This window comes from Sylvia atricapilla, chromosome 4 (assembly GCF_009819655.1).
Source record: "Sylvia atricapilla isolate bSylAtr1 chromosome 4, bSylAtr1.pri, whole genome shotgun sequence".
Classification (NCBI taxonomy): domain Eukaryota; kingdom Metazoa; phylum Chordata; class Aves; order Passeriformes; family Sylviidae; genus Sylvia; species Sylvia atricapilla.
In genome coordinates this window covers 58,127,284-58,154,281 of record NC_089143.1, presented here as the reverse complement: position 1 = coordinate 58,154,281, position 26,998 = coordinate 58,127,284, and the positions used below count along the sequence as shown (strand labels likewise).

Genomic DNA, 26,998 nt, shown 5'->3' with positions numbered 1-26,998 from the left:
AATCAAAATCAATCAGGACACTAATTAACAGAGAGACAGAGCTAACAGCTTCTGAGATACTGAGATTTTCTGCACAGGACTATGGAGACCCCTTGGAAAGGGGACTACTTTTATATGGTTCAGTTGTAATGGATATGACACTAGGAATAAGCACTGAGAATCATTAAAAAGCAACATTTTATGAACACAGCTTACACTCACTGTTCATATGTTCATTTTCTAGCTAAAGCATTCCTGACTCAGAAGGATTTGTGCCTAGTCCATATGGTTAATCAGTAACCAATTTAGGGGCAGGAGAGGCTGGAGCTCACTCCATGCTCTTTCTCCTCAGGAGCAGGGAACAGATAAAAGGGAAGAAACATGCCAAAGAGAGGTGTAGCCTCCTTCAGCAGGATGACAAAATTCCATGTATGCCACAGGCCTATAGGTAAGGAAGCAGCAGCACAGCTTTTTCAGAAAGTTGTTTTTCAAGACTTTTTTCAAGATTGTTTCAATTTTGTCCTGTCACACACAACACACCTGAAGCCTTGGAAGTCCTGACACTTGGGATGCTCCATACACAGTTACATTAAACACAGACCTTCCCAAGTGCTTACAAACATGGATCACAGGCAGACAAATCCTGAAGCATGACCCTCGATAGTCTAAAGGCTGTTTTAGATAATGCCTGTGCTGTGCAGGGCACTAACAAAGAGATGTTTTGCATGTATATGTAGCCCCACGAAAACCTTGGACTCTGGCAGTGGGTATGGCTGTGTTAGTCCTGTGGCGGACTAACAAATTTGAGAAAGGGATTTTTCTTCATCCAGTAATCCAGGATGTCTGGAAGATGTCAAGTGATGTGGTGCAAAGCTATACTCAGTGTGTGACACGTTCTTGGCAAGACACAGCTACCTGGCATTCATTTTCACTCCAAAGCCTCCTCAAGGAAGGTGTTTATGCTCCTGTGGGTTTTCACTTTGTAGGCATATCTGTCACATGCTGATGTAGCTGAGATTAGCACACAAAGCCACAGTCACTCGACACCCAAACATCTTTATCACCCAAGGTTATGCCCTGTCTCAGAGCTGCCAGGTCATGATTTGTCTTTTGGACCAAATGAACTTCCTTTTTTCCCCTCTGAAACAGCTGAAAAAACAAAACACACACACAAAAAAAATCCAGCTATTTAATTTTTCACAGTTGGCTTTTTTTTTTTTTTTTTCTTGTGCGAATTGTTACTATCAGGGAATAGCAATATTTTTAAATTTTCTGCCTTTAGAGAAGCAAGATAAACTATGGAAGCCTTACAGGTCTCTGCAGTTGCTAATTCAAAAAAGCTACTACAGTTTTAAACTCAAGGCTTTAAGAGAATCCAGACAAATACTTTACATTTACTAAGAGAACAGAGGTAAAGCATTTACCAGAACAGTCACAACAGATCACCAGGAATCCAGCCTCAAAGCCTGCCCACATCCAGGAAAAGGTAACCTCTTTCTGTCATCAGGGATCATACCTCACCCTGCAAAGCACTGCTTGTGAGGACTTAGTGGATGTATCTGAGTGTATGAGAGCAGGAGCAGCTCTACGCCAAGCACTGCAACGGCAGTAAAACCAAACAATGGCATCTCTGTGGGTTGAAGGTGTGATCAAACTATGACTGAAGTCAATCTGAGCCTTTTGGGTGGTTTCCAGGGGCATTGGGTGAGAGCCACAACACGTTACAAGCAGTATCACTAACTCTCAAAGCCAGAAATAAGAGCACAAAGTTCCTCGTTTGGAACAGAGTCCGCCCACTAATGACTTCTACCTTTTCACAGACCTTGCTTCAATCCCCAGCAGTCATATGAGGAAGCTGGGAGGTAATATTTCCTGCCTTGGCACCTCTTAAGTGTCAGGCTTTCATCTTGATGAGAAGCAGTCTGGGGAAGGAAAGCCGCTGCCAGGCTGGACATTGTGGATATGTGATGTAGAAGCTCTTAGGACAACAGAGAATATAAGTGTACACTGTGATAGAAGGGAAGGGGAAATCTGCAAAACACAGGTCTGTACAAGTCACTTTGGCCGATTCCAGCCTTCTGGAAACTCCACATGGACAGCAGCATCTCTGCATGTACATTCAGGTAAGTACCTTCCAAAAACATGGATGAACTTGAGGAGGATTGCTTGAAGTTTTTATGTAAAAAACCCCAAAACCAAAAAAAGCCTAAACAAACAAACAAACCAACCCATAGAAAAAAAAGGCATTGCTGAACAGGAATTTTCTGAGATGTATTTATGCAAAACCTAAAATGTGCTGGGTTGATCAAAACTAGTGCAACTTTTTGATAAGCACATCATAAAATCAATTCAGCTGTTTGAGACTTAATTTTCACTGCCTCTGACCTCTGTGGAATAAACAGCACAGGAGTGTGGAATAACAACCTAAACCCATTAGATACATTTGAGATAATAACAATGATCCCCATGTTTTCACTGACAGTGTTTTGTCTCTTTGTCAAACAGGCCGCCTCAAAAGGAAGTCTTATTTGGTTGGACATTTTGGCCTTTAAAGATCCCTAAATAGATGTGCATCTCCTCCTAAAAACAGTATATGTGTACTCTGTGTGGAACTGCAAGGCTCCAGCCACTCATTCTCAGATAAACACGGGTTTATAAAACACCTTCCTGCTTTTCAGCAGAATTGTGTTGGGTTCAGGAAAAAAGGAAATCCTAGAATTATTATGCACATCTGTAGAGGTGAACTTGGCATCCAGTGTGAGTCCAGCCTTCAGCTCTGCAGTATGGAACTGGGACATTTACTGGGCTTTTAATCTGTGGGGCTGGAGGTGATGGGCATTTTCACCTGGCAAAGCTGGGCCTGCTTTTGTGCAAGCAAGACTCCATACTCCCCAGGGCATCTATTTCTTTCATAAGGTCTTTCTTTAGTTCTAACAGCCTGCAAAACTTTCCTGGCCAATTCTTTTCAAGTTCTGAAGTCAAGCTTTGACCAAATGAGACCAAGACTGACTCTGATTATTCCACAGGCAGAGAAGGGTACTACTAACAAAGAGACTGAATCAAACCAGGGGGGAAATGTGGATTGGGGAAAAGTATTCCTGCACTGGAGAGGCTGTATGTATCTCTCCGTATGAGATATGTATATATATATATATATATATATAAATATTCCTGTAGAGACCAGAGCTGGTGGACAGGTGGAGAGGAAGGAGCTGGTAGCCTTTTCCTCCCTGTATTATATCCTTCTCTCTGAACTCATGGACAGCAGTTTCTCCAAAATCTGAAGCAGGATCACTTTGATCTGTATTACAGAATCAAAGAGCCACAGAACAGGCTGATGTGGAAGGGACCCACAAAGATCATGGAGTCCAGCTCCTGGCCCTGCACAGGACATCCCTTAGAGTCACACCCTGCGCCTGAGAGCATGGTCCAGATGCTTCTTGAGCTCTGTCGGGCTTGGTGCTGTGACCGCTTCCCTGGGGAGCCTGTTCCAGTTGCCCAACCACCCTCTGGGGGTACAACATCCAACCTAAACCTCTCCCGAAACAGCTTCGGGGTGTTTCCTCGGGCCCTGTCACTGCTCAGGGCGGTGAGGAGCTCAGTGCCTGCCCCTCCGCTCCCCTTCACGAGGAAGCTGTGACTGCAGCGTAGTCTCCGCTCAGGCTCCTCTTTTCCAGGCTGAACACACCGAGTGACCTCAGCCAGTCCTCACACGGCTTCTCCCCAACCAGGGGTAGATTATTCCAGCGGAGATTGCACTAACGGGGGGACAGGGTGATGACGTTTCTCGGGAGCTGCGCTGCCCGCTGCTGCTCCCCGCTGCAGGTGGGCCCGTTCATGCGCCCAGAGCCCGTAGATTGTGCCGGGGACAGCCCGCCGAGGGCAGCCTCCGGAGCCCGTCCCCGCGGGAATCCCAGCGGCGGGAGCGCGGGAAGCGCGGCCGGCCCCCCGCCTTGCCCCCGCCCCTCCGCGCATGCGCGCCGCGCGCCCCCTGCCGGGCGGCGGGCGCTCCGCCGGACCCGCGGCGGCGGCAGCGGCAGCGCAGGTGAGCGGGGCGGGCAGCGGGCGGGCACCGGGCGGGCAGCGCGGGGCTCACCCCGGCTCTGGCCTCACTCCTCCCTTCCCTCCCCCGCGGCCCGACGGCTCCATCCCGCTCCGCGCCCTTTCCCCGCCGTGCCGCGCCCTCGTACCGCGCCCGTGCCGCCATGGCGGCCCCCCCGCCCTTATGTAACGCGCCCCCCGCCCGGGTTCCGCTCAGGTGTCCCGGGGGCGGCGGGGCCGCGGTCTGCCCCGGCTCGCAGCGCCGCCGTGGGCTCCTACCCCCGGGGCACCCCGGAGCCGTTCCCGGAGGGCCGCGGGGCCGGCCCGGCTCCCTCCTCGCCCGCGGCCGCAGCACGGAGCCGGAGGAGCGCCGGTGTGAGGGGAGTGAAGGTGGGGTCGGTGCCGATGGCTCCCGGGCTGGGCTGCGCTCGGAGGGCGCAGAGGCCGCACCGTGCCCGGGCTCGGCATCGGGGGCTTGTGCTGCCGAGAGAGCCCCGGCAGCCGCCCCGCTCTCCTTATCGCCGAGAAGGAGATAAATGCTGACTACAAATTAACTGAGCCGGGATTCCACGCGTTTCAGGATGCTCCGTGTGGAGACCGGAGCCAAAGAGAGTGCCTTAGCCGGCTCGCTGTCGGCATCTTGCAAAGGATAACGAGTAGTCAGCTTACCCCAAAACAAATATTTCTGTTAAGAAAAAAAACAGCATGAAATTGCCCATTGCTACTGGAGAGAGCCTCAGGAGTTCCTAGCTTCTTCTCAAATAAATAAGAATTTAGGGTGTCACAGCTCCCCGAGCTCTTGAAACTGCCTGCTTGGCGTTCCTTCCTCCTTTCATGGGTTGGTTTCTCCTTGCCGTCTCCAATTCGAGGCAATTGCTTATCGGCAACTGGGAAGCGTATCTGTGTTTCCTCCTTTGCCTAAGTCATCCCTATATATCCTACACTTGTAAAAGTTACAAAACTCGGAGAAACCTGGCTTTCTGTGATTTCTGTGCTGGTTGCAAAGGGTTCTGCAAGGATAGTCAAGAAACAAATCACACCGTAGAGAAGCACCACAAGAAGTAAAATAGCCCGTCGAGTGGTGTCAGATTAAAACCACAACAGACACGTCTCATATGTCTTTGCTGGAAATGGAGGTTAAGTTGCAAAATGCTCAGCCACCTTCAAGCAATGCGGTCTGAAGTTTTTGAGTTAGTGTGAGGTGAGTCCCCTGTAATGTCTTGCAACCTCTTGTGCTGTGAAAGATGTGTGACTGTGTTGTTACATGGTGAGGTTATGCCTGGGGTTTCTGCAGTGTGCTCATGACCTCATTTATTTTATTAGTTGTCAGTAGGATGTCAGTAGCCTGGCATCTAATTTTCTAGTCGGCCGTTTGTTTGTAAAGGCAAATGTGATCAGTGTGGTCACACGAAGACAGGATCATTGTGTAATGGCTGCCAGTAAATTGATGCAAGGCAGCAGAGTACCACATCAGCCAGTGCTTTAGGTCTTCCCCAGCAGGTTTCACCAAACAGATTTTGTAATAATCATTTCCTGCAGTGGTTGTAGGGTCTTGGGTTGTGAAGCCTTTTTGTCTTGTGTTACCTCTGGTACCTCCTGATTTCAGATTTTGAAGGAGCCTTGCAGCTCTGGGACAAAAGGAAGATCATGCCGCTTTATGGTTTGTGCCGTTTGTCTTGTGAATCTCTGCTCTGAGTGAGAGAATGTGATGTTGGTTGGCAGCTAAGGCAGAGAGTCCTGGGAGGAAGGGCCTGGTGTGTGCATGGTGTGTGCATTGTTTGGCTACAGTTCTGGGATGCTCTGGTGGGTACCATGCCTTGATTTACGTGTCAAGGATAAAGAAAGCTGTCAAACGACTAAGAAATAATTTTACTCTCTGTTAATACTGCCCCGGAATGGCTGGACTAAATGCTGCTGTGGAGACTATTAAACTATTTTTATTTTTAATATCATCTGTCAGAGGAGACAATAGTGCCTCTCCTTGATAAGGGACTGTTCTTTGTTCTTGTGAATGTAGTAGGCTAGTTAAATTTTTGTATCTATCCGTCAGCACTCCACTGTGCTCCCACTGCACTGTTTTTCAGTGGTTTTTATTTCGTGTTCTGCTTTTTGGGTCTTCCCAAGTTTACATTGTGTAAATAAACCACACCTTAGTTCCCCCTGTATCTGCAAAGCAGAGCCCTGCTTTGCTGTTTTGTGACTTCTGAGAGATCTTGCTGGTTGTTCTGAACTAAAAGCAAATGAAGCATAAATAAATCATGGCAAAAGAGGTTTTTGTTTGTTTTTTATGATGCAAAATAGAACAAAATTGTCAACCTGTCGTTTAATAAGTCCCAGGAGACAGGTGGCCTTTCTGGTGTTTCATGGAAACTGGGATTAAACCTCAGGAGAACTTCACTGAGCATTGAATCAAAGGGAGCTGCGAAGAAGCTGTCTCAAAACAGCATGAAGGAACTGCCAGGAAGAATTATTTCCAAAATGAAATTTTATCTGACTGTGCTTTTCATGCTCTTCAAAACAACTTTTCTGTTGCATTTTTCCAAGGAAGAGCAGTCCTCATTCAGGGCTTGTGTGCCTGCAGCAGTGATGGGGTTTTCATTATGCAAACAGATGAGAGATGCTGGCAGCTATACCCATTTCACTGTTGCTGAGCTACCTGTGTGACAAGTAACACACAACTATAATGTCACATTTTGCTGCAAAGAACCTTGGAAATGCTGAAAGGATTTAGAAATTGTATATTTAGTGTTGTGTAAGAAACTTTTCTATGTGTTTCTGCAAAAGCAATCCTGGTGGTTTTAAACAAGCTGAACCAGTTAGATGGGTGGTTTCTGACTTTTTTTTTTTTTTTTTGCTTTCTGTTAAATAACTTTTGCTGAAAAGTGCTGTAGGCTTAGGGTTGTAATACAGTGTGTAGTTCGAATGTTCCCATGTTTTCCAGCCTTGTCTAATTTGACCTAATTAGTGTGGGCATCTGAACAGTTTTGCATAAAGTTTCCACATCATATTTAATAAAGATGAGGAGGGAGAATGGGAGAGAACTGAGGATTTTCTACACTGTTTTGTCTGTCACTCTTTTCCCCTCCGTGTTCCTTGTCGATGGTGCAGCTGTAGCCAGACTGAGCAGTGAAACAGCTGCTGGCACAGTCCCTGCCAAAGCTGCTGCTTGTCTGCACTTTGCAGTGCAGTTGCCTCCTGCCCTTCCCACTTCTCTCCCTCTGTGTCTTCCTTAGCTCTGCCAGCTGTCCTTTCTCCAAACCTTCAAGTTTTCTTAGCACAACACAAGACAACAACTGCAATTGCTCTCGATTAAACTGGATAAAATCTTGTTGCTGCCTCTGCTGTTTTGGTCTTGTGGGCAGCAGTGAGAGCCTTTCATTACCCACAGGGACTCACCAGGCCCTGTGTTGCACGAGTTAGTTTTACATAGCCACACGTACAAAGGCAAATTTCTTGTCTCCTTCAATTAAAAGGCCTTTTTGTCTCCCGAGGGAGGCTGAACACCCCTTCTTTGAACAGATCATGATGTGATTTTGTTCATCTTGGGGTTGGGTAGTCAGAATTACATACAGGATACTTGGGGAAACTTCATTTGTATCTTGATTTCTCCTGCACTTCTGTCATCTTTTTTCCAGCCTCAGTACCACTGATCATAAGGAGCATTGGATTTACAAGTATCATAGTACCTCTTATCTGAGCACTGCCCAGGTTTTGTTACAGTGGCATTTGTGGTTTTGTTTGTTTTGTATCACTGAAGTGTCTTCCTTCATGTGTCAGAGGAAGAATAAGGATGATCCCTTCTTTCTGGGACACCATCTCCTGAGGTTCTCCAGGGGGGAAAGGAGGCCGTGTACTCCAACATCCAGATTGGCTTGTCAGCCAGGATTCCTGGGATTTGATTTCATGATGGGGGAAACAGAGCAATGTTATTCATGTCCTACCACTGCCTATTGTCTTCAATTCCTTATTGCTTCAAAATGGAGGTATTTTGTCTCTACTGAACATAAGTACTCAGTGTGACTTGAGAAATTTTACACTTTATTCAGTTGAAGATTTAGCTAGAATGTGTGAATCAAAATCGTGTCACTTTGAGATGTTACTGAATTCAGATGTTATCTGAATCAGAGCAGTTGTAAGATAGCCTGTTTGTGCTCTGGCCTCCCACCCCTTCTTACTTTTATAAGTTTGAGGAACAGCTAGGAGGGCATCCTCAGTCCCTTGGTGACTAGAACACAGACTTTGGGATCTGGAACAGAGACACTCTCGAGAACAGCAGACATCATCAGTATTTCTAAATATTTACCTTGAGCAAGGAAATTGCTGACTGGCTCTGGACAAACGATGGTGAGCTGTAAACATGTGTGGAGTTTGTTTGTCTGGGTTTTTTTATTCAGACGGCTACTTCTTCACGGAAAGTGTCAAGTAACTGTTTACAAGAAATGATAGATGGTGTTATGAACGAGGCGCTTCCTTTAGTTTCCTTAGAGGCAGTCACTTGCTGTGATGGTCACTTACACCCTTTATGTTTTCAAAAGATTAGACTATGGAGGCTGGAATTGCCAAGGTGAAAAAGGAAGCATGTTATTGATGTTCTGAATGGCCATGACAGTGTTTTGTTCTAGAGAGGAAAGATCCTCAGGACTAAACTAACCTCAAGTAGCTGAATGTTATTGAATTACTGTTGATTTGCGGAGTAAATCTTAGTTTGTGGAGTTGAAGTATACTGACCTTCATGATCTTTGGATTTTCAAAACTTAGTATCTTGAGTCAAGTGCTACTAAAATAAATTTCTTTTTCAATTAAAATCTGAGAACAGAAAAGGCTCATGACTAAAGATAAGCCCAAGCCAGTATTTTCTACCAATGAAACATGGCTACAGCTGGTACTTTCTGTAGCAGATGACAATTGGTTTGAAGACTCAAATTGTGAGGTGCTGTAATTAAGACCAATGGAGTATTTGGGGATAGATGTCTAAAAAGATTTGCATGACCTAGGTGTATGACAGAAACAAGATGCTCCTGAATTGATGACTTTGGGGGAAGAATAAAAATCTATGTGCTACCAAGTCTCATCAGAAAAAAGCTGAAATATGTCAGTCTGTATCTGTCTGAATATTTCTGAACATTATATGACATATGTTAATTTTTAACATTTAATTTTTAACATTCTCTTTTCCTGAGGAACAATAATTGACTCGTACTCATGTTCCCATACACATATTTGATATCACAGTATTGGGCACTCCCTCACAGATGTGATTTTCTTATCTATGGCTGTGTGCCCGAGTAATGCCATTCGTCTCCTCTGGTGTCATTTCTAGTTTCTTCCCCTACAATATCAAGTGGGTACTCACTGTGTATCAGATATATAAATCCAAGTATGCACTCAACTTCTTTTCTTACAGGCAAAAGCTCAGAACATCTCCAAGACCTTTATTTGCTATGAGCATGAGATATGGATGAAGAGCATTGCTTAAAAGCAGTTATGTCTGGCTTTTGTATTATTGCTTACTTCATTTGTAGCATAAAAAAAATCACCCCAACAGCACTGATATTTTCTTAAGACTCATGGGTTTTATGTTGCTGTTTGCAATGGCATATCCAGAATAGGTAAAATGTACACATCAGCCTTTTTTACCTTGAGACACAGAATAGATGAGGAAAGTCTGTGTGCAGCTGCAGTTAAAGCAGGAAGATAAATGTAGCATATGTGTCAGATGGAAAAACCTTATGACTTGGGAGCTGTGAACTCTCATTTAGCAGTCAGTGGCAGTTCTGTGTGAGAGCAGCATCTCTACTCTAGCAATGGCTGGGTGTGAGTGAGCAGGGAATTGTGAAGCAAGTGTCAGTCAAAGACCAAAATAACTATGAGTTCCCTACAAGTGTAGGCTAGAGATGCTATATTTTGCCTACATTATCATGTGAATGAATAACACATGATGCCTTTCAACATCTCTGTACAGCATTTCAACATCAGTCTTTTCCCTCTTGTTTGTCTATGTTAATTTTTATAACCTCAGGAGATTGTGTCTGAAGCCCAGTGTCAGCTTCAGATCTCGGTGAGCTCTTTCAAGGGCATGTTAAACATGAGTCCCAGTCATGGAGGATTAATTTCAGAACCAAAATACGATGAACTAGAAAAATATCTAAGTAATTTGTCAAACCTGGTGTAATGAAGCTAAGTTTTCAGCAGAGAAAAGTATTCATTGCCATAAACTGTATAAAGATCCCATGATCCAGAATGTCTTTGAGCTAGTTTGTAGTTTTGGAAGAATTAAGGTCTTTCTCTTACCTACCTTTTAAAGGAAGAATACTTACCTCGCTTAAAGCATCACAGGCAAATATTCCCTGTTTGATCTCACTTTAAGCTGCCTGGCCCAGTGCAGCCATCAGCTCTGTCACCACACAGGATGTGGAGCTGGCAGCAACCCTGTGACCTGCAGCAGGAACAAGTATGGTTGCCTCAGGTCACTTCCTTCTTTTTCTCCAGTACTGATGCTTGAGGATCTGTAAATTTAGTAAGAGGCATGGATGCTTTCAAAATCTCCCAAAGGAAAATTGGTTCTGCTCCCAGACATGTGACTTAAATTTTTATTGCAGAAGAGGTTTTTGTTCTTTTGGCCAGTCTGCTTCCTCCGACACCAGAGTCCATGAGCAGAAATCTCTGAATTACAGCAGTCATCAGCTCTCAGCATAGAATGAAGAATGAGTGCATCATAAGTTGACTAAAAAAACCCTGAAACCAAAGGTAGTCAGTGTAAGAGGAACATGCTTCTCACTATACTCTGGAGTACCTTCCAGCATTAAAGGTGGTTTATGAAAACCAGGGAGAGCTACTTTTGACACAGGCAAGTGGTCATAGGATGAATGGGAATAGTTCCAATGAAAAGAGATTTAGATTAGATGTTAGGAATAAGTTCTTTGCTGTGAGGGTGGTGAGACACTGGAAAATGTCCAGACAAGCTGCAGATGCCCCATCCCTGGAAGTGTTCAAGGCCAGGGTGAGTGGGGCTCTGAGCAACTCGGTCTAATGAAAGGTTGGAACTGTATAATCTTTAAGGTCCCTTCCAACCCAAACAATTCTCTGATTCTGTGGTGCATATTTGCCTTTTATTTTCATGTCTTTATCAAGAATGAAAAGACGTGTTGTTGTTGTTGTTGTGGACAAGAAGTTAATAAATAATGGCTTTTCCTAAAGGTACCTACATAGGATTCTTAGCTGTGAGTCTCTTTTTTTTTGTCTCTTCTCCTCTCACCTTCCCCAAATAAGATCATAGGTAGTATGGTAACATAATCAAAGTGGTATGTACTATCATTACCTAATGTCTTATTTTCTTTTTTTCTGTGTCTGTTTTTAAACAGGAAGATGAACAGAACTGAATTTTAGGACCTAACTCCTGAATGGGCTGGATTTTATCTTGGCAGGAGTTTTCGAAGATTGATGCAGCGAGAGAAGAAACAGCCAATGGCTTCAGAATCCATGGTCCCTGAGCAGGCAAAACATCTTGTAAAAGGAAAAAGAAGGCAGCAGCAGCAAACTCGGCCTTCCAACAGTGATGGGGATGAGGATGTCTTCGTGTTTGAGGCAAATGAGGCTTGGAAGGATTTTCACAGCTCTCTTCTTCACTTCTTTGAAGCTGGAGAGCTCTGTGATGTTACACTGAAGGTGATACTTGTCACATATCCATTGCATGTATCAGTCTGAAAATGATTAAGCTGCAGATAAGTGTGTTGGGAGGTGGCTGTGAATATTGGCAGGGATGTGGAAGCCACAGAGTACCTCTTGGATCTGTGGCATCTCTAGTGATGCTCCTATTTTTTTCCTTATTTAGGAAGTTTACAGCTGAAATTTGAACACTTAAAATATTGGCAATCTGAGAGAGGCAGTACATGGCTTTGACCTCATCCAGCTTACCTTCTCAGCAAGTTCCCACAGTTGGTCACTAATTACTGTGCAATTCCAGCTCCTTGTAGCCTCTTTGTTCTCAATATACTTTCACCCCCAAATTTACCTCCATGTCTGCATTTTGTGTTGTTTTGCTAGATTCTTCTCAGCAAACAGGATTTCTGAAACAAATCTAACTTCCAGCATTCTTCAAAGAGAGAAAGAAAAAAAAAAAAAAAAAAACAAACCTAGACAGTTGTGTTCTATAGCTGATCAAAGAGTAAAGAATAGAGAGGAAGCAAATTTTATGATTCTTGCATAGCATTGCTTTAAAGCTTTGTTTGTAACTCAGCTGTATATTATATCCTCACCACAATAAATTTGTACTTAGCATGCATAGAAGTGGGTGTCAGCACCTTTGAATATTAAGTATTTTTAGCTAAACAACTTATTAGTGCAAGATAGTTATTTAAGGAATAATGATGAAACACAGTTCCTAAGCCAAGAACAAATGACAGATGTCTTTAGAAGTTGTTAACCTACTTTGACTGTTAGATATAAACAGGGAAAATCCTTGACAGATGTATGTCCCTGGTGTTACCAACCCTCCTCATCCCTTTTCTTGTTGCCTGATTCTTTACCTTCCTTTCTTTCCACCTCCCCTTGCAAAAAAAAAAAAAAAAAAAAAAGGCAGAAAGTCTTACTTTATAAACATAGTTAAACGTATCTTTTGCTTTTGTGTGTGACCTGAGTTAGTGAGCAATTCTGGCATTGCTGTCCTCAGGCCAATTATTGTTTTAACTGCTGGCTCTTAAAATATGATAGTTAGTAACTAGACGGGAACTCTGTTTTTAAAATAGCAAGAACATGGTGGAAGGTGTCCCTGCCCATGGCAGAGAGTGGAATGAGATGACCTTTAAGGTCCCTTCCAACCCAAACCATTCTGTAATTTAAAATTAAGCAGATTTGGGTAACATAGTAAAGCCACTTAATTCAAAAGAAAGGTTTAATTAGAGAGTGGGATGATGGGCAGAATAAAAGTGTAAGAGGGTAAGAATAGAGTAAAAAGGTAAGAACTTTCCCTGATAGAGCAGAAAGGTAGCATCTTTCTGTATCACTACTGTGGTTAGTTGGAGTGCTGATGCTGTAAGAGTGATAAGCCGTGGGAGCACACAGGAAGACTCCCTCTGCTCCAAGGAGTTAAATCCTGGAATTTCACCTACTCTCCTGCTGCTGTCATATGAACAGCCTGAGAAGGCTGTTAGAAGGTGGAGAGTGGCAGATCAATACCATCTGCTTTTCTCCTGGTGGTTTGCTTTTTGTTCATTTGGTAAGTCTGAATTGTTCCTTCTGGGATGATCTGAGGTAATCACACTGAACCATCCATCTTTTCCTCTTTTTTAATTGGCATTCTCTTGCTTATGTGTTTGCTTTCTGTACTCAATTCAGTGCTCACCTGATGGGTTATACTTCTGTTCATCATACTCTTTGAAAAAATAGAGCAATTGAGTATGGAATCAGAGCTAGAAAAAATCAAAAATATCCTGTGTAATTTAGGGTTTTTTTTATGCTTTAAGTGCAGCACAGCTCTCTGTAACACTTTCATCTGAAAATAAGCAAGTAATTTGGGTCTGTCAGGGAAACTGGCTGCTTATGTCAGCCAGCCATCGCTTCATGTTAGTGCAGAGTGACAAAGGCTGTAAGAAAGCACTCTTGGAACACAAATAAACAGTAGATTGTTCATTTACCTTCAATACTTAAGTGATTTTTTTTAATGTAGTGGAATGCTAGAATTTTGTACGTGAAAAGCTTATTTTACGTTTTCTGATCAGAATTTTTGAGAAATACCTTTTCTTTATGGGGAGTACACTGTCATTTGTGGGTAAAAGCTCTGAAATATTGAAGTGATTAGTAACTTCTGGTAAGCCCTGAAATAGCTGTTATTTTAAGTTTTTTACATAAATTTGCTTCAATACATCAATTCCTTGACAGTAGTAAAACTCCAGAAATCTGAAATAGTCTAAAAATGTGTTTCTATTCCCCCCCTTAAAGTGTCTGAGTATATATAAAACAAGTGTCTAGAAGTCTCCTCCTGTCTCCAAGGTGAATCTAGGATATTTTGAAGGATGCTTCATAAGGGTTCTAAAGAAAGGCAAGTTCAGTGCATAAGTGCTGTTGTTTCCTTCTGTGACAGCTTTGCTCCACTCTCATGGCCAAGCTACAGCTTAGAATTCCTTGGGATACTTGGATGTAATGTCAGAAGTACAGGACAGATGGGGTTAATTTGTGTGGACAAAACACAGACAAAACACATGGAGTCTAGAATTCTGAAGCTGAAGTAATCAGCTTCACTGTTCCTGCTTTCACAGCCAAAACTGACATTCCAGTATAAAACATTGGGGGTTTTGTTCTCTCCTCTTTCAGGTTGGTTCCAAGCTAATCTCCTGCCACAAACTGGTGCTGGCTTGCGTCATCCCGTACTTCCGCGCCATGTTTCTTTCGGAGATGGCTGAGGCCAAGCAGAAGCTGATCGAGATCCGGGACTTTGACGGCGACGCCATCGAGGACCTGGTGAAGTTCGCGTACTGCTCGCGGCTGACGCTGACGGTGGACAACGTGCAGCCCCTGCTCTACGCCGCCTGCATCCTGCAGGTGGAACTGGTGGCGAAGGCCTGCTGTGAGTACATGAAGCTGCACTTCCACCCCTCCAACTGCCTGGCAGTCAGGGCCTTCGCCGAGAGCCACAACCGCATCGACCTGATGGACATGGCCGATCAGTTTGCTTGTGAGCATTTCACAGAAGTGATGGAGTGCGAGGACTTCGTGAGCGTGTCACCGCAGCACCTCCATAAACTCCTGTCCTCCAGTGACCTGAATATTGAGAATGAAAAGCAAGTTTACAATGCTGCTATCAAGTGGCTGCTGGCCAATCCGCAGCATCATGCTACGTGGCTGGATGAGATCCTTGCACAGGTAGGGCAGGCCGAGGCACCTAGTGCCTGTCTCATCACTGGTTTAGTTGTGTAATACTCAGCTCTTTGTACTTGGGTACATCTCAAGGTGAAAAATGTTCTTAGCTTTTGGTGCCTCAGCCAGTATTCAGGGTTTGGAGTCGACAGTGGAAGCAAGTTAGAGTTCCTAAATATCAGGGAGAAGTGATGTTCTCCTGTTCCTGTGGAGAGAAGAGTACTCACTTTTTGCTCGTGTCTGGGAGGTGGGGAACCGACAATAAGCCACATCTGTGGTTGAGCAGAAATGTTTTAAACTGACACAAAACAGAGGGAATATAAAGCCATCACTTCACTTGGCTTGCCACTCCTACAGTCTGATATGCTCGCTGCTCTTGCTGTTATATATTTGTATTCAAGAAAGGAGGAAAAGCTGTTGAGTTTTCTTACATGGCTGGGAAGGGAAACTCAGAGAGATGTGTCACATCAAGTTGTGTCACAGTATTTGAGACAGGTGTGGAGAGCCTGTACTGAGAAGGATTTGCATGCCATGTGCTGCAAAACATTCCATGTGTCTTAAAGGTAGGATTGGCTGTGCTGTTGTAGTTGTCACTAAACTCCAACTTGATTATTTTGCATTTGGCTGAATTGATAATACTGACACTATGTGAATAAGGAGAGATCCACTGAGATGCTGCTGTCATTGTCTTAATGAATAATTTTTCACATTTCCTAGGAAAAGATCACAATGGTCTATTAGCTGTCTTCCAAAAACCTTCCGTTTCATCTAGACTAGCACGAAGTTTTTGGTACAAAAAGCCCTTCATTATTGTGCTATACTTAGATTACTATATAATATAATTAAAGATTTTTTAAAAGAAATTTATATTTATTGCTCAGTTGGGCTAGCAGATGAGATTACTATTTTTATTCTGGTGGTGGAAACCAGACACCAGATTTACGCAAAGAAAAAGTAAAACCCTTCTTGTAAATCTGGGTTATTTGCCAGAGCATATGGAGTCATCAGTTGACTTGGACGCTACTGCTAGCATAAAACATGCCTGGACTTCTAGACAGTGATTATCCATGTCATATTCAGCCTGATGGGTTTCACTGTTATAATGAGGTTCTGAATTTAACAGCCTGGAGTTCTTACCACATCACTAACCTTAGGGGCTTGTCAGCAGGGCTACAGTGGTCCTTTAAAGTAGCCTCAAATAAGCTGGGCCAAAATAAAGGAAGAAGTGGGACTGAAAGCAGGACGTGAGGAAGAGCAAGTAGAGAGAGACACATTCTTGCTTCAAGACAGTGCTGTAACAGCCCCGTCCTGCTGCTCTGAGAAGCACTGGAGCTACTGGACTTCTGCACCATTGCTGTGAGCCAGCTGAGAGCTGCTTGACTATGTTGACTCCAAACCTTAGGAAGTCAGGTGGAGATTTGCTTCAGTTCCCCTCACTAACATATGTCCCACCTTTGCCTCTGATTGTACTTTTTATTCTGCGCTGTGTCTTACAAAGGAGGATGAAAGGTTTGCTGAAATAAATGGCAGGAAAGATTTAGAGAAGAAACAATTAGCTCCCCTTATTTATTACTTTTTTTTAAGCTTGAAGTCTGTCCAGTCTGCCTTAGAGAAAGGTGTTGCTGCACTAGCAGTACCTCCTTCACGGACACTTAGTTCACGGTGACTAAGTGTTTCCTTTTTGACTTGCCACCCAAAGAAAAGGAACCATTTTAGCACAAACCCTCTTATACTGGTGTAGCAGTGGGCTGGAGATTGACACCCAACAGCAGAGTAACCTGATAAAGCCCTGGTAAAGCCACAGGTGCTGCCTGCATCACGCCGGGCAGGTGTGCACACAGCATGGGCAGCAGCTTGTCTCCTTCCTCAGCACAGCCTGGGCCAAGGGACACTTCTCCACTGTGGCTGAAATGCAAACGGTTGTAGCAAACAATACCACCGAAAAGAGCTGTTGATGTTGCTGTTGTGTGGAGCAACTCTGAGAGCTGCTGTCCTTAGTGAGGAGCGTGGGGCTGCCGGCTGCTCCGGAGCTGCCGGCCGGTGCATGCGCAGTGCTGCATGGTGACACTCCGCAGTTCAGCCACTGTCTCCAACTCTGTTCATTTCTGTGTCAGGTACGGCTGCCTCTCTTGCCCATTTGCTTCCTTATGGGTGTTGTGGCAAAGGAAGAGATTGTCAAGCAGAATCTAAAATGTAGGGATTTGCTGGATGAAGCAAGGAACTACCACCTTCACCTGAGCAGCAGGGCAGTGCCTGACTTTGAGTACTCCATTCGCACAACACCAAGGAAGCAGACTGCTGGTAATTAAATGTGTGTCTGGTTACCCAGTAGGGAGTGGTGTGAAGAAAAGGCAGCACATCTGTGCAGGTGTCTTGATATCAGGCAGGTATAGCTTGATATCGAGGGCTGTTCATGACTTAATGCGAAATGGGGAAAGCCATTATGTACTTCTCTGGTATTTCGGTGATGTGCTGCATTTTCCTAGCAGAACTTTAGCAGTCATTTTCTTTCTTTAAAGCACTAATAATTTATCCTGATTGGCTCTATCTGTATTAAAGCCAGAGCTGTTATGTGTGTTATGACCAGGGAATCTGTTCAAAGCTGTACTGAAAACAGTGGACAGTTATTTTTTGGCATTGAAGGTTGAGCTGACTTCTGAAGTCTTTGACTAACCTTCACCAAAAGTGAGTGATGAATGTTGACCACAGATCATAATTTCTACATCATTATATTTAACGAACAGTGGGTTTATTGCCTTAAGCCAAATCACAAAAAGCATATTTAAAATATGCATTGTTTTTACAACAGCATAGATAGCTGATTGCCATAGCAGCATGTCAAGCAAAGGCCAAAATCCAGTATCCAGTTATGAAGGGCAATGACTGTGCTCCTTGAAGTGAAATACAACTTCCCTGAACTACGTAATTTTCAGTTTGCTCTGCTATACAGCTGTTTCTGCCCATCCTCCTGCTAGTTCTCTGGAAACCTGTTGTGTGTTCTGCAGGTGTGCTGTTCTGTGTCGGTGGCAGAGGTGGATCGGGTGACCCCTTCCGCAGCATCGAGTGTTACTCCATCAGTAGGAACAGCTGGTTCTTCGGCCCCGAAATGAACAGCAGGAGGAGGCACGTGGGTGTGATCTCCGTGGGAGGTCAGTAACACTATTCAAGCAACCCCAGGCAAAAGGCACTTGTTTGCTCCTTTTGCTGAGTTGGTACTTCTACCAGCTGTACAAGAAGTAAACTCATTGCTTAATTGTTGGATAGTCTTCAGTTTAGTAAAGTTTCTCCCCCTTGAAGGAGTGTTTTGTCCTGAGCCAGTCTGAGACTGTGCTTATGGAAAAGACATTACTGGGAACTGACACAGTTGGGCTATTCAGACTTGGGAAGGCTCCATGGAGATCCTGTTGTGGCCTTTCTGTACTTTAAAGGGAGCTTACCAGAAAGATGAAGACAGGCTTTTTAGTGGGGTCTGTTGTAACAGGACAAGAGGTAGTGGTTTTAAACTAAAAGAGGGTAGATTTAGACTAGGTATGAAGCAGAAGGTTTTTCTTACTGTGAGGTTGGTGAAAACCTGGAACATGTTGCCCAGAGAGGTGGTAAATGTCCCGTCTCTGGAAGTGTTCAAGGTCTGACTGGGTGGTGCTCTGAGCAACCTGAAAATGAGAATGTTCCTGCTTATTGCAGAGGGGCTGGACTAGATGACCTTTAAAGGTTCCTCCCAACCCAACTGAACTGTATGTAGCCTCTTGTATTAAATAGGTGATTTACTTTTTAAAAATCCATTATAAAAGAAATGGCCTTACACAGCAGTCACTCAGAATTTGCTAGTACTCATACTGGCTCCCTTCCTATTTAAATCCATCCTGGAAAGTTACCAAGACCATAACAATTCCAAGAGCAGACAGCTTTATTTTTGGGTCTTCATCTTCTGAAAACAGGTCTGTGCAGTTCAGAGCAGCTTAGCACCAATAATGCATGCTTCTCTTTTATGTGGCAGCCCCTCTGTTGCTGCAGCAGAACAGAGATTATTTTTCTCCATAGAAAATCTGCAGAGACTGGTACATGTGTCCAAACTGATTGGACCTGCAGTACTTAAATAACGGGAAGACATTTTTGTCTACATAACCTCAAGCTTTGTGTAAAAGTTCACATTAGAACAGATTCCTGCATGAGTACAGCATATAAAACGCTGATATGAAAACATTTAAAAACTTTAACCTTTATTTGACCTCTTTGTCTCCACATAGGCAGGGATATTTTATAAATGAAAGCTGAAATGTTGCCAAGCAGTCTCTGTATCAAAAGATGTCTCTGTGTTCAGGTAAAGTCTATGCAGTAGGTGGACATGATGGAAATGAACACTTGGGAAGCATGGAAGTATTTGATCCTCTCACAAACAAGTGGATGATGAAGGCATCAATGAACACAAAGAGGTATATGTGTCCCATGCTCCTAGTCCTAGTCTGTGATGTGCTGTTTCTTGCTGATGCTTAAAAACATTCTGTCTGTCCTGCCTTTTTAGGGGGTTTTCAGTCTATTCTATTTCTAGGAATTTCTTTCCCCTATTTTGGAACTTTATGCTATGAATATATTACCCTTCTGTCCTTATTTTGGAGGAGCTGGCTTTTGGACCAGGGACCTCTGCTACTCCAGCTATGCTTTCATTCTGGTATCCAGGGCCTTTCTGATGTGCCCAGTAAACAACTGGGAACTGATGAACTGGTTCTGTGGGGTTTTTGCTCTTTTTAAGAATGAGCAAGATAACTGCCAGCATAACATGAGAAGTGAAATACTTCATAGTTAAAATCTTAAAAAAAGTGAAATACTTCACCAGGAAACAAATAGTCGCCTATGTTTTTCACACAAAAGGCCATATGCACACAATCTGAAAGTCAGTTTGAGGACTTTTTTTGCCTTGACATTTAAGATTCATTAAAGGAATCACTAGACTCACAGATCTGTAATTTTTTTGTTTCTGCTGTTACTTAAATCAGTGTCCCTAATTCTGCATTACATTTTGTTGTCTGTTGTTTTTCAAAGCATCAAGTATGAGTAGGAGTGAAATATCAAGTATGGCTTAAGTCCAAAAGCTATTTGTAGCTGTGACCTAATTAAAGTAGAAGACCCAGACTGCTAGAAGTGGCTGGCTCTACTTCCTCCCTCCTGCCACCACCCCAGGGCATAATCTCAGCAACAATCAGCCCTAGATTTCTGTGACATTTATTGCTGAGTACCCGGGTAAATGAAAAGGCTGCTGTGCCTTGGCTACCTCCCAGCTCCACTCCTCCCATTCACTCAGATCTTGGAATACTTAGTGGAGAAAAGAACTGCCGCCATTAAGTGGTGTCTGCGTTATCTGCTGAGGCAGTTTAAGATAAGGCCATGATATTGCCACAATGTTTGTTCTGTAGAAAGATTGTGCCTGCCTTGCTCCTGCCTCTGTATCTCTGAACCTGTGCTCTTTAGTGAGACAAGAATATTGTCAGTAATGTGGTAAATCACCTCTCTTGGTGGTTAAAGCAGAAACTTAATGCTCACATTCTAGACAGTACTTGTAATTTTACAGTACTGATTGTACTCTCATATTGGTAGATTTAGTAGAAGCAAATCTGACAACCATTTAAAAACTTAATTAAAAAACACCAGAATGGAAGAAACTGCAATTAAATCTTGCTAGAGTTTAGCTATTTAAAACCAGCACAGGTTTGCCTTTCAATATGTGTTAGTATCACCCCCAGTCATTCTCAGATGATAGCAGTGATTTATACCGGTACAGCTAAAACCATCAGGTTTTGGTTCCTCTTCAGGTTTAATGAGATAGAGAAATCATATCTAAGACATTGTCATATATCCAAGTCTGTGAGCAGAGGACTTGGCCTTAGAGTTGACATTCAGCCAGAAGGACACGGGCTTGCAGAGGGCCAGCGACATGATTTACTATGGATGCCACTTTTAAAATTCCCATTACTCTTTTCCCCCCGGTTCGAAGCAGGCGCCATTCCTGTACCATGGCGCTTGCTGTGTGTCTCCCTCTGGTTAAGGCCTGGCACTGAGGTGTTGCTGCTGTGGGTCCCCAGGAGAGGCATCGCCCTGGCGTCCCTGGGGGGCCCCATTTACGCCATCGGGGGCCTGGATGACAACACGTGCTTCAGCGACGCCGAGCGCTACGACATCGACTCGGACCGCTGGAGCACCGTGGCCTCCATGAACACTCCCCGCGGAGGCGTCGGCTCCGTAGCCCTGGTGGTGAGTCGCTGCTTCCTCCAGGGCTGGGGCCACCTGGGGAGCCCTGCTTTTCACAGGCTCTGAGACAAAATGCAGCTGGTGGGCCTGAGCAACTCTGGGCATTAAAATCCTGGGCAAAAAGTGAGCGTATTTAGGGTAATACTCACAGCAAACTGAGCTGTTTCAAAGTGTTTGAGGAGTACCTTGTGTATGACATATAGTCATGACATGTGACAGATAGCCATGTCCTTCTCGCTTCCTGTCTCACTCAGTTGACTGGTTTGTCATGGTCACTATGTTTAAAGGAACCAAATGCATGCTCTACTTTAATCCCTCTGGGATTGAATCAGCTCTGAAAAACAGCTGCAACACAACAAAACTGTTGCACTTCTTTCTCTGGAAGAGATAGCATTTGTGTTGGGTAATTAACTCTGTTGTTGGAATTCTTAAATAAAAGTGGATATATCACATTTTCCTATAATTATAACGCTGCTTATGAAAAGCTGAGTAAAGGCAACTACAATCACAAATAATCTTTGTACAACTGTATTCCAGAACCACGTTTACGCTGTGGGTGGCAATGATGGTGTAGCATCTCTTTCCAGTGTGGAGAAATACGATCCCCACTTGGATAAGTGGATAGAAGTGAAAGAGATGGGTCAGCGAAGGGCTGGGAACGGTGTCAGCGAGCTCCACGGCTGCTTGTATGTTGTGGGTGAGTAAGGATGTGGCATTTTGTAGTGCTGCTGCTGCCAAGTGCTGGGCTTTGGAAGAGGCTGTTGTTGCTAGAGGAACTGGGAACAGATAGAGCTGACCTGTACTTGGTGTTCTTGGGCAGAAGAATGCAAGCACAGCCAGGGCACGCTTAAACGAGGGTATGTTAGCAAGGAAATGAAAAGCAGCTCCAAACCCACATTTCAGGAGGGCTGATCTGCTCAGGACAATACATCTGTTTTAGAAAATCCTCTCAAGACTCACTACTCTTGAGTTTCCTTTTAGGAAACTATTCTTAAGTTCACATGCTTTCAAAGCATTCCAGTGGTGTTCTGAGTGTAGACAACAGTAGCTTTTTTTGCACTTATTCCACATCTTCTTGTCTTGTATGCTACCTTGTATTTACCTGCTTTCCTGAGAGAGGAAGATGCCAGGTAGGTGTGCCACAGTGATAGTTTAAAAAGCTCTGACTTGTATATTATCATAAGTGTTTAAATAGGTTTTGACCAAAATGCTCCTCTGACAGCTTCCCCAGCAAGAGGAACGTGTCACTGAGTCTTATATGAAAAGTTTTTTTCCCTACTCAAATATTCACCAATGCTGTAATTTGAGAACACTGCTCGAGTGTGTTTTGCATAAAGTAAAAATAAGTTCAAGATTGAGACCATCCTTTTGCTTTGTTTTCCAAATGGGAAGTTGTTTCATTTTAAGTATGATGAACTCAGGGAGAAAAATCAATAAAATTAGAATAATTTCAACTTGAGTAGAAGAAAATTATTGCTCTGGGTGCTGCTTGTGCAGTAAGAAGAGCGTGAGCTGTTAGATTAACGTTTAGGAGCTTGTCAAGTTCTAGTAAAGAGAGAGCTGGACAGGACCCCCTGAATGCTGAGAATGATCTGATAATGCCAGTCTTGGATAGCCACTGCACCAGGAGTGCCAAGTGATGGTTGTTTGCAGGTGGCTTTGGAGACTGACCCTGTGATGGTTGTTTGCAGGTGGCTTTGATGACAACTCTCCCCTGAGCTCGGTGGAGCGGTTTGACCCACGCTGTAACAAATGGGAATACGTGGCAGAGCTCACAACTCCGAGGGGTGGTGTTGGCATAGCAACACTGATGGGAAAAATTTTTGCAGTTGGAGGTCATAATGGCAATGTGTACCTGAATACAGTGGAAGCATTTGATCCCATAGTGAACAGGTAATTCCAAATGTTTTGTTTGTCCTAATAAGACAAGGAAATCTGCCTGTATGAAAACACAGCAGCATAGAAACAGTGTGCAGGAGGATCCTAGCTGTTTTTCCTAGTAATAATAGAGTAATATCTGTGACTATCGATGCAGGACTGCTGCTTATATCACTAGGGCAGTTTTATAAATATTTAAGCACCTCCTCCTCCTCTGCTCCTCTCTATCCCTTGTCATCACCCTTTCATTCAGTAACAGTCTATATTCTCCTGCTTGTTTCAGTCCGATCTTGCACTGAATGGGGTGCGTTTCTGTGCAGAGTGAACGCCTAGGCAGTGTAATAGAATTTCAGGCACAGAAAATACTTCCAGGATGCTCAGAAAGGGCAGGAACTTCTTTTTCTTTTCTCCCGTAGGTGGGAGCTGGTGGGCTCGGTGTCACACTGCAGGGCGGGGGCGGGCGTGGCCGTGTGCTCCTGTCTCAGCAGCCAGATCCGGGATGTGGGCCAAGGATCCAGCAACGTTGTGGACTGCATGTGAGCTCTGCCCCTCCTCCAAATTCCAAAGGAATGCTACAAGGGAGGCACCACGGAGCTTCTAAACACTGTGTTTTGTATGGTAGGTTAAGGAGTAAATCTAGGACATTTTCTTTGTGAAAATGATATCTTCTGCAACTGCAAAGCTTTTGGTGGCTTTCTATCAACTGTGATGCAGAAAATCCTGTGAAAACAAGGAATAAAAGTGTGACTCACGGGAACAAACCTGCCAAGAACTGCAATCATCCCATTTTTGAGAAGCTGTAATTTCAGAATCATTTGAGGCAGCTGTTGCAAGGACTCAATATTGAACTGTCAATCAGACATGTGGTGAGGAGAGCAGCAGCACCTACTGCTGCTGAGCTTCCCCCAACAGCCTTGCTGCGTGTTCTCTGGAGGGCTCAAGTGCCATTTCATTTAACTTATTTTCTGGAATGGAGTCTTAAACGTTTCCCAGTTGCACAAGAGCTTTGTAACAGAAGGTGTCTCAAGTTTTAGAAGTAACAACATCCCTGATACACACTGAAATAACTGAGGCAGAGAAGTTCACTGCTCACCTCCCAAGGCAGTGCTGGCAGCATTGGAAATTGCAGGGATTCTGTCTGAAAACTCGTTCAAAGTACTTTCTCGAGCTAATAAACTTGTTAGAAAGCTGGAAAGAATCTTGACCTCAGTTTCCACTGGAATACTTCCATAAAATGTGTAGTTACTACCCCCCTCTCCAAAGGAGAGTTTCTGTTGAGAGGTCCTTCCTGAAGTAATCAGTGTAATTTGTCCTATTTTGAGAGGATAATGTGTGAAAATGTAGGCTTCAGTGGTGTTTGAATCACCATTTTTATACAAAATGGAAATGCATAATAAAATTTGTGGTATTCTGTAAAACTTTTTAGGTGCAACTCTAGAAGACTTGTCTGATTTCAGTATCCAGTAGCAACTCTGGTAACATTCTTGAGTTACTTGCTCTTTTAAGAGAGCAGATAAATAACCTCAAAACCTTAAATGAACCAAAGAGAGTCAGCAAGAAAGACAATTTGGAATAAACCAGTACTTCCATCAAAAATTGAGATAGCAACATGACAGCCCTGCATACAAAGATGTCTTGTTATGCCATTGCAAACCCTGAATCCTGAGTAAAGTCCTGCTGGAAAGACTGCAGATTCCTGTTCCTGCATCACCTTGAACAGACCACCAGCTGAAAATCCTTTGTGACCAAAGTTTCACAATTACCAGGTTGTTCCAAATGCCCAGGGAGAGCAGCAAACTTCTCTGTATTCAGGACTGGGAAGAAGCAGGACAAGCAGGAGTGAGGAGGCACAGTTGTGTTTTTCTGCTGAGTTTCCATCCTTTGGCTTTCCTGCCCAAAATGGCTTTTCACTTTGGTAGCACCCAGGGACAAAGTGAACAGTACTGTAAATAATGAAACATTGCAATAAAACATTTGTACTACAAAGCACCTTGTTTGTTGTATGTCTGGAACACACTGGTGCTGGGAAACATTACAGCACTGAGTATTTTTTGGTTTCTGCAGTATTTCTCAACAGGAAGCTTCTGTTAGCCCTGCATTTCTGCCGTGGGCTGCACCACCCTGCTGCCATCCTCACAAAGATGTGCTTACCCTCGTGACTCTTGACCTGACTCTGAGGGGTGGAAAGGAGTGATGAAGCTTCCCTATCTGGGACCAAATGGATGTCCCGGCTAACAAAAACCGTGACTGTGAAACCAGGTAGCCCAGCAGTGCAGGTTGCCAGCTGATCCATTTCTCCTCTTGGTGGGAAGGTGACACCCGTGGGTGCAGCCTGTGGATGACTCACGTGCCTGCACCACACTGACCACAGCACCTGCCAGGCACCAAAGGAGAAGTGTTCAGCAGGGAAATCAGGCTACAGCAAAACCTCTGTGATTCTCTGCTGTGTGGGAAGAGCTGGAAGTCACATGGTACTAGCTCTGAACAGGATCCTAAAACAGGCACCTCATTTGTATTTCAATGCACACCCCCGCCCCAACACTTCAGGGGTTCTGGAGATGTATCCCTAAGGACTGGTGAGATAACTGCAAAGCAGGTTTACAGGGAACAACCCTGTTCCCAGAAAAGAGGTGTCCCACACTGTTAATCTTGGATGGCACCAGAGCTAAATATATTTTGTACAGAACTGGTTTTAGAATCGCTATTGCTCAAAATGTGCTAATGACGACAAAGTAGAGCAAGAAATAAAAATACAGGATTACTATGGTGACAAACTGCAGTGACCTACCTGCACATAAAGCCGTTGTGATTCAACACCTGTCCTGGCAAGGGGACAGTGATGACAAAGGAATATTCCCCCCCACTCCATGCTACAGAACAGAGCAGCCATACAGTGGCAGGAGGCCCTATCTTCCTCACCTTACTTATTTATATTCAAAGGAGATTGCAGTCCATTTGGTTACACTCTTCCCAGCTTCAAATACTATTTAATACTCCTCTTTCCCAATGGAGTCTTATTCCCCATAGTCATGCTGGAAGAAAAACTCTGAATTCAACATCCTGCTACAATACTCGGCTAAGAACAGAAAATTTTAGAAGACAAAGCATTTGTTACTTGCATATTCTAAAATACAAACCAGATACATATGTGCAGTCCTATCAGAAAGACTGCAGACTTCCCTCCTGTCTGAAAATGGTTTCGATTAGAAACGCCTGCCTGCAGGGGGGGATGCAGCCCTGGAGAAAACGGGGCTTGCCCTGGCAGAGAGCTCTGCTCACACCGCGTGTTTATCAACACAACCAACAGGCATCAGCCAGTGACCTGGGGATGATGCACGGGAGAAGCAGCAGGAGGCAGCAATGATCCCGAACCAGGAGGGACACCCTGCCTTGTCTCCAGGATCTCTCAGATGCCGTGGGATTTGGGAGCACCTACTGTAGTGTCAGTGCTGGTAACCCTTGTAGGGTTAACAGACTACACCCCTAGGGCAGACTGAACATGTCAGAAACAATTTATTCATCATAACCAAGGAGACCTTGCCTGTGATCTGGTAAGACTCTCACAGAGAAGTGGGAGGCTAATTAAACAGCAGGGCTAGCAGCAGATTCTGAAACCAGCACTTGGGTGAGCTGCCTCTTTCTCACTGCATTCAGCAGTGCAGCAGTTCTAAGGCTATTGAGGCACCAGATTCTATGAGATCATTTTGCTGCCATGAACTTTCTGTGTGCAGTTACTTAAGGTCAGGGTGCCTTCCTATGTCCTGGCTGCAGGAGCTCATTCGGTGTCCTTACCTCCACTTGCAGCAACATTTTCATTGTGGAGTGTTTCCATCTCTTCTAGGGGTTGGGAACAAGCTGCATGATACACACATCAAGAAGCAAAAAAAATTCTACAAACAGCAATCACTGAGGAATAGAGTCATGCCCCACCAACCCAGGGAAATTCCTGAGTATTTAAAGGTTTGTCAAAGATAAAATCAAGGTGCTGGGAATGCAACACTGACTA

At 44.1% G+C, this 26,998-nt stretch overlaps 1 protein-coding gene across 1 annotated transcript; it reads left to right on the top strand.

The window, feature by feature from the left end:
* The first annotated feature begins 3,992 nt into the window (after positions 1-3,992).
* On the top strand, positions 3,993-24,978 carry KLHL8 (kelch like family member 8). Its single transcript, XM_066318011.1, has 10 exons — positions 3,993-4,024; positions 11,382-11,685; positions 14,329-14,877; positions 16,986-17,172; positions 17,877-18,020; positions 19,193-19,304; positions 20,949-21,117; positions 21,652-21,811; positions 22,806-23,007; positions 23,409-24,978. The coding sequence occupies exons 2-10, from the start codon at positions 11,461-11,463 to the stop codon at positions 23,530-23,532; spliced, it is 1,872 nt and encodes a 623-aa protein (XP_066174108.1). The 5' UTR covers positions 3,993-4,024; positions 11,382-11,460; the 3' UTR covers positions 23,533-24,978.
* Positions 24,979-26,998: the final 2,020 nt, after the last annotated feature.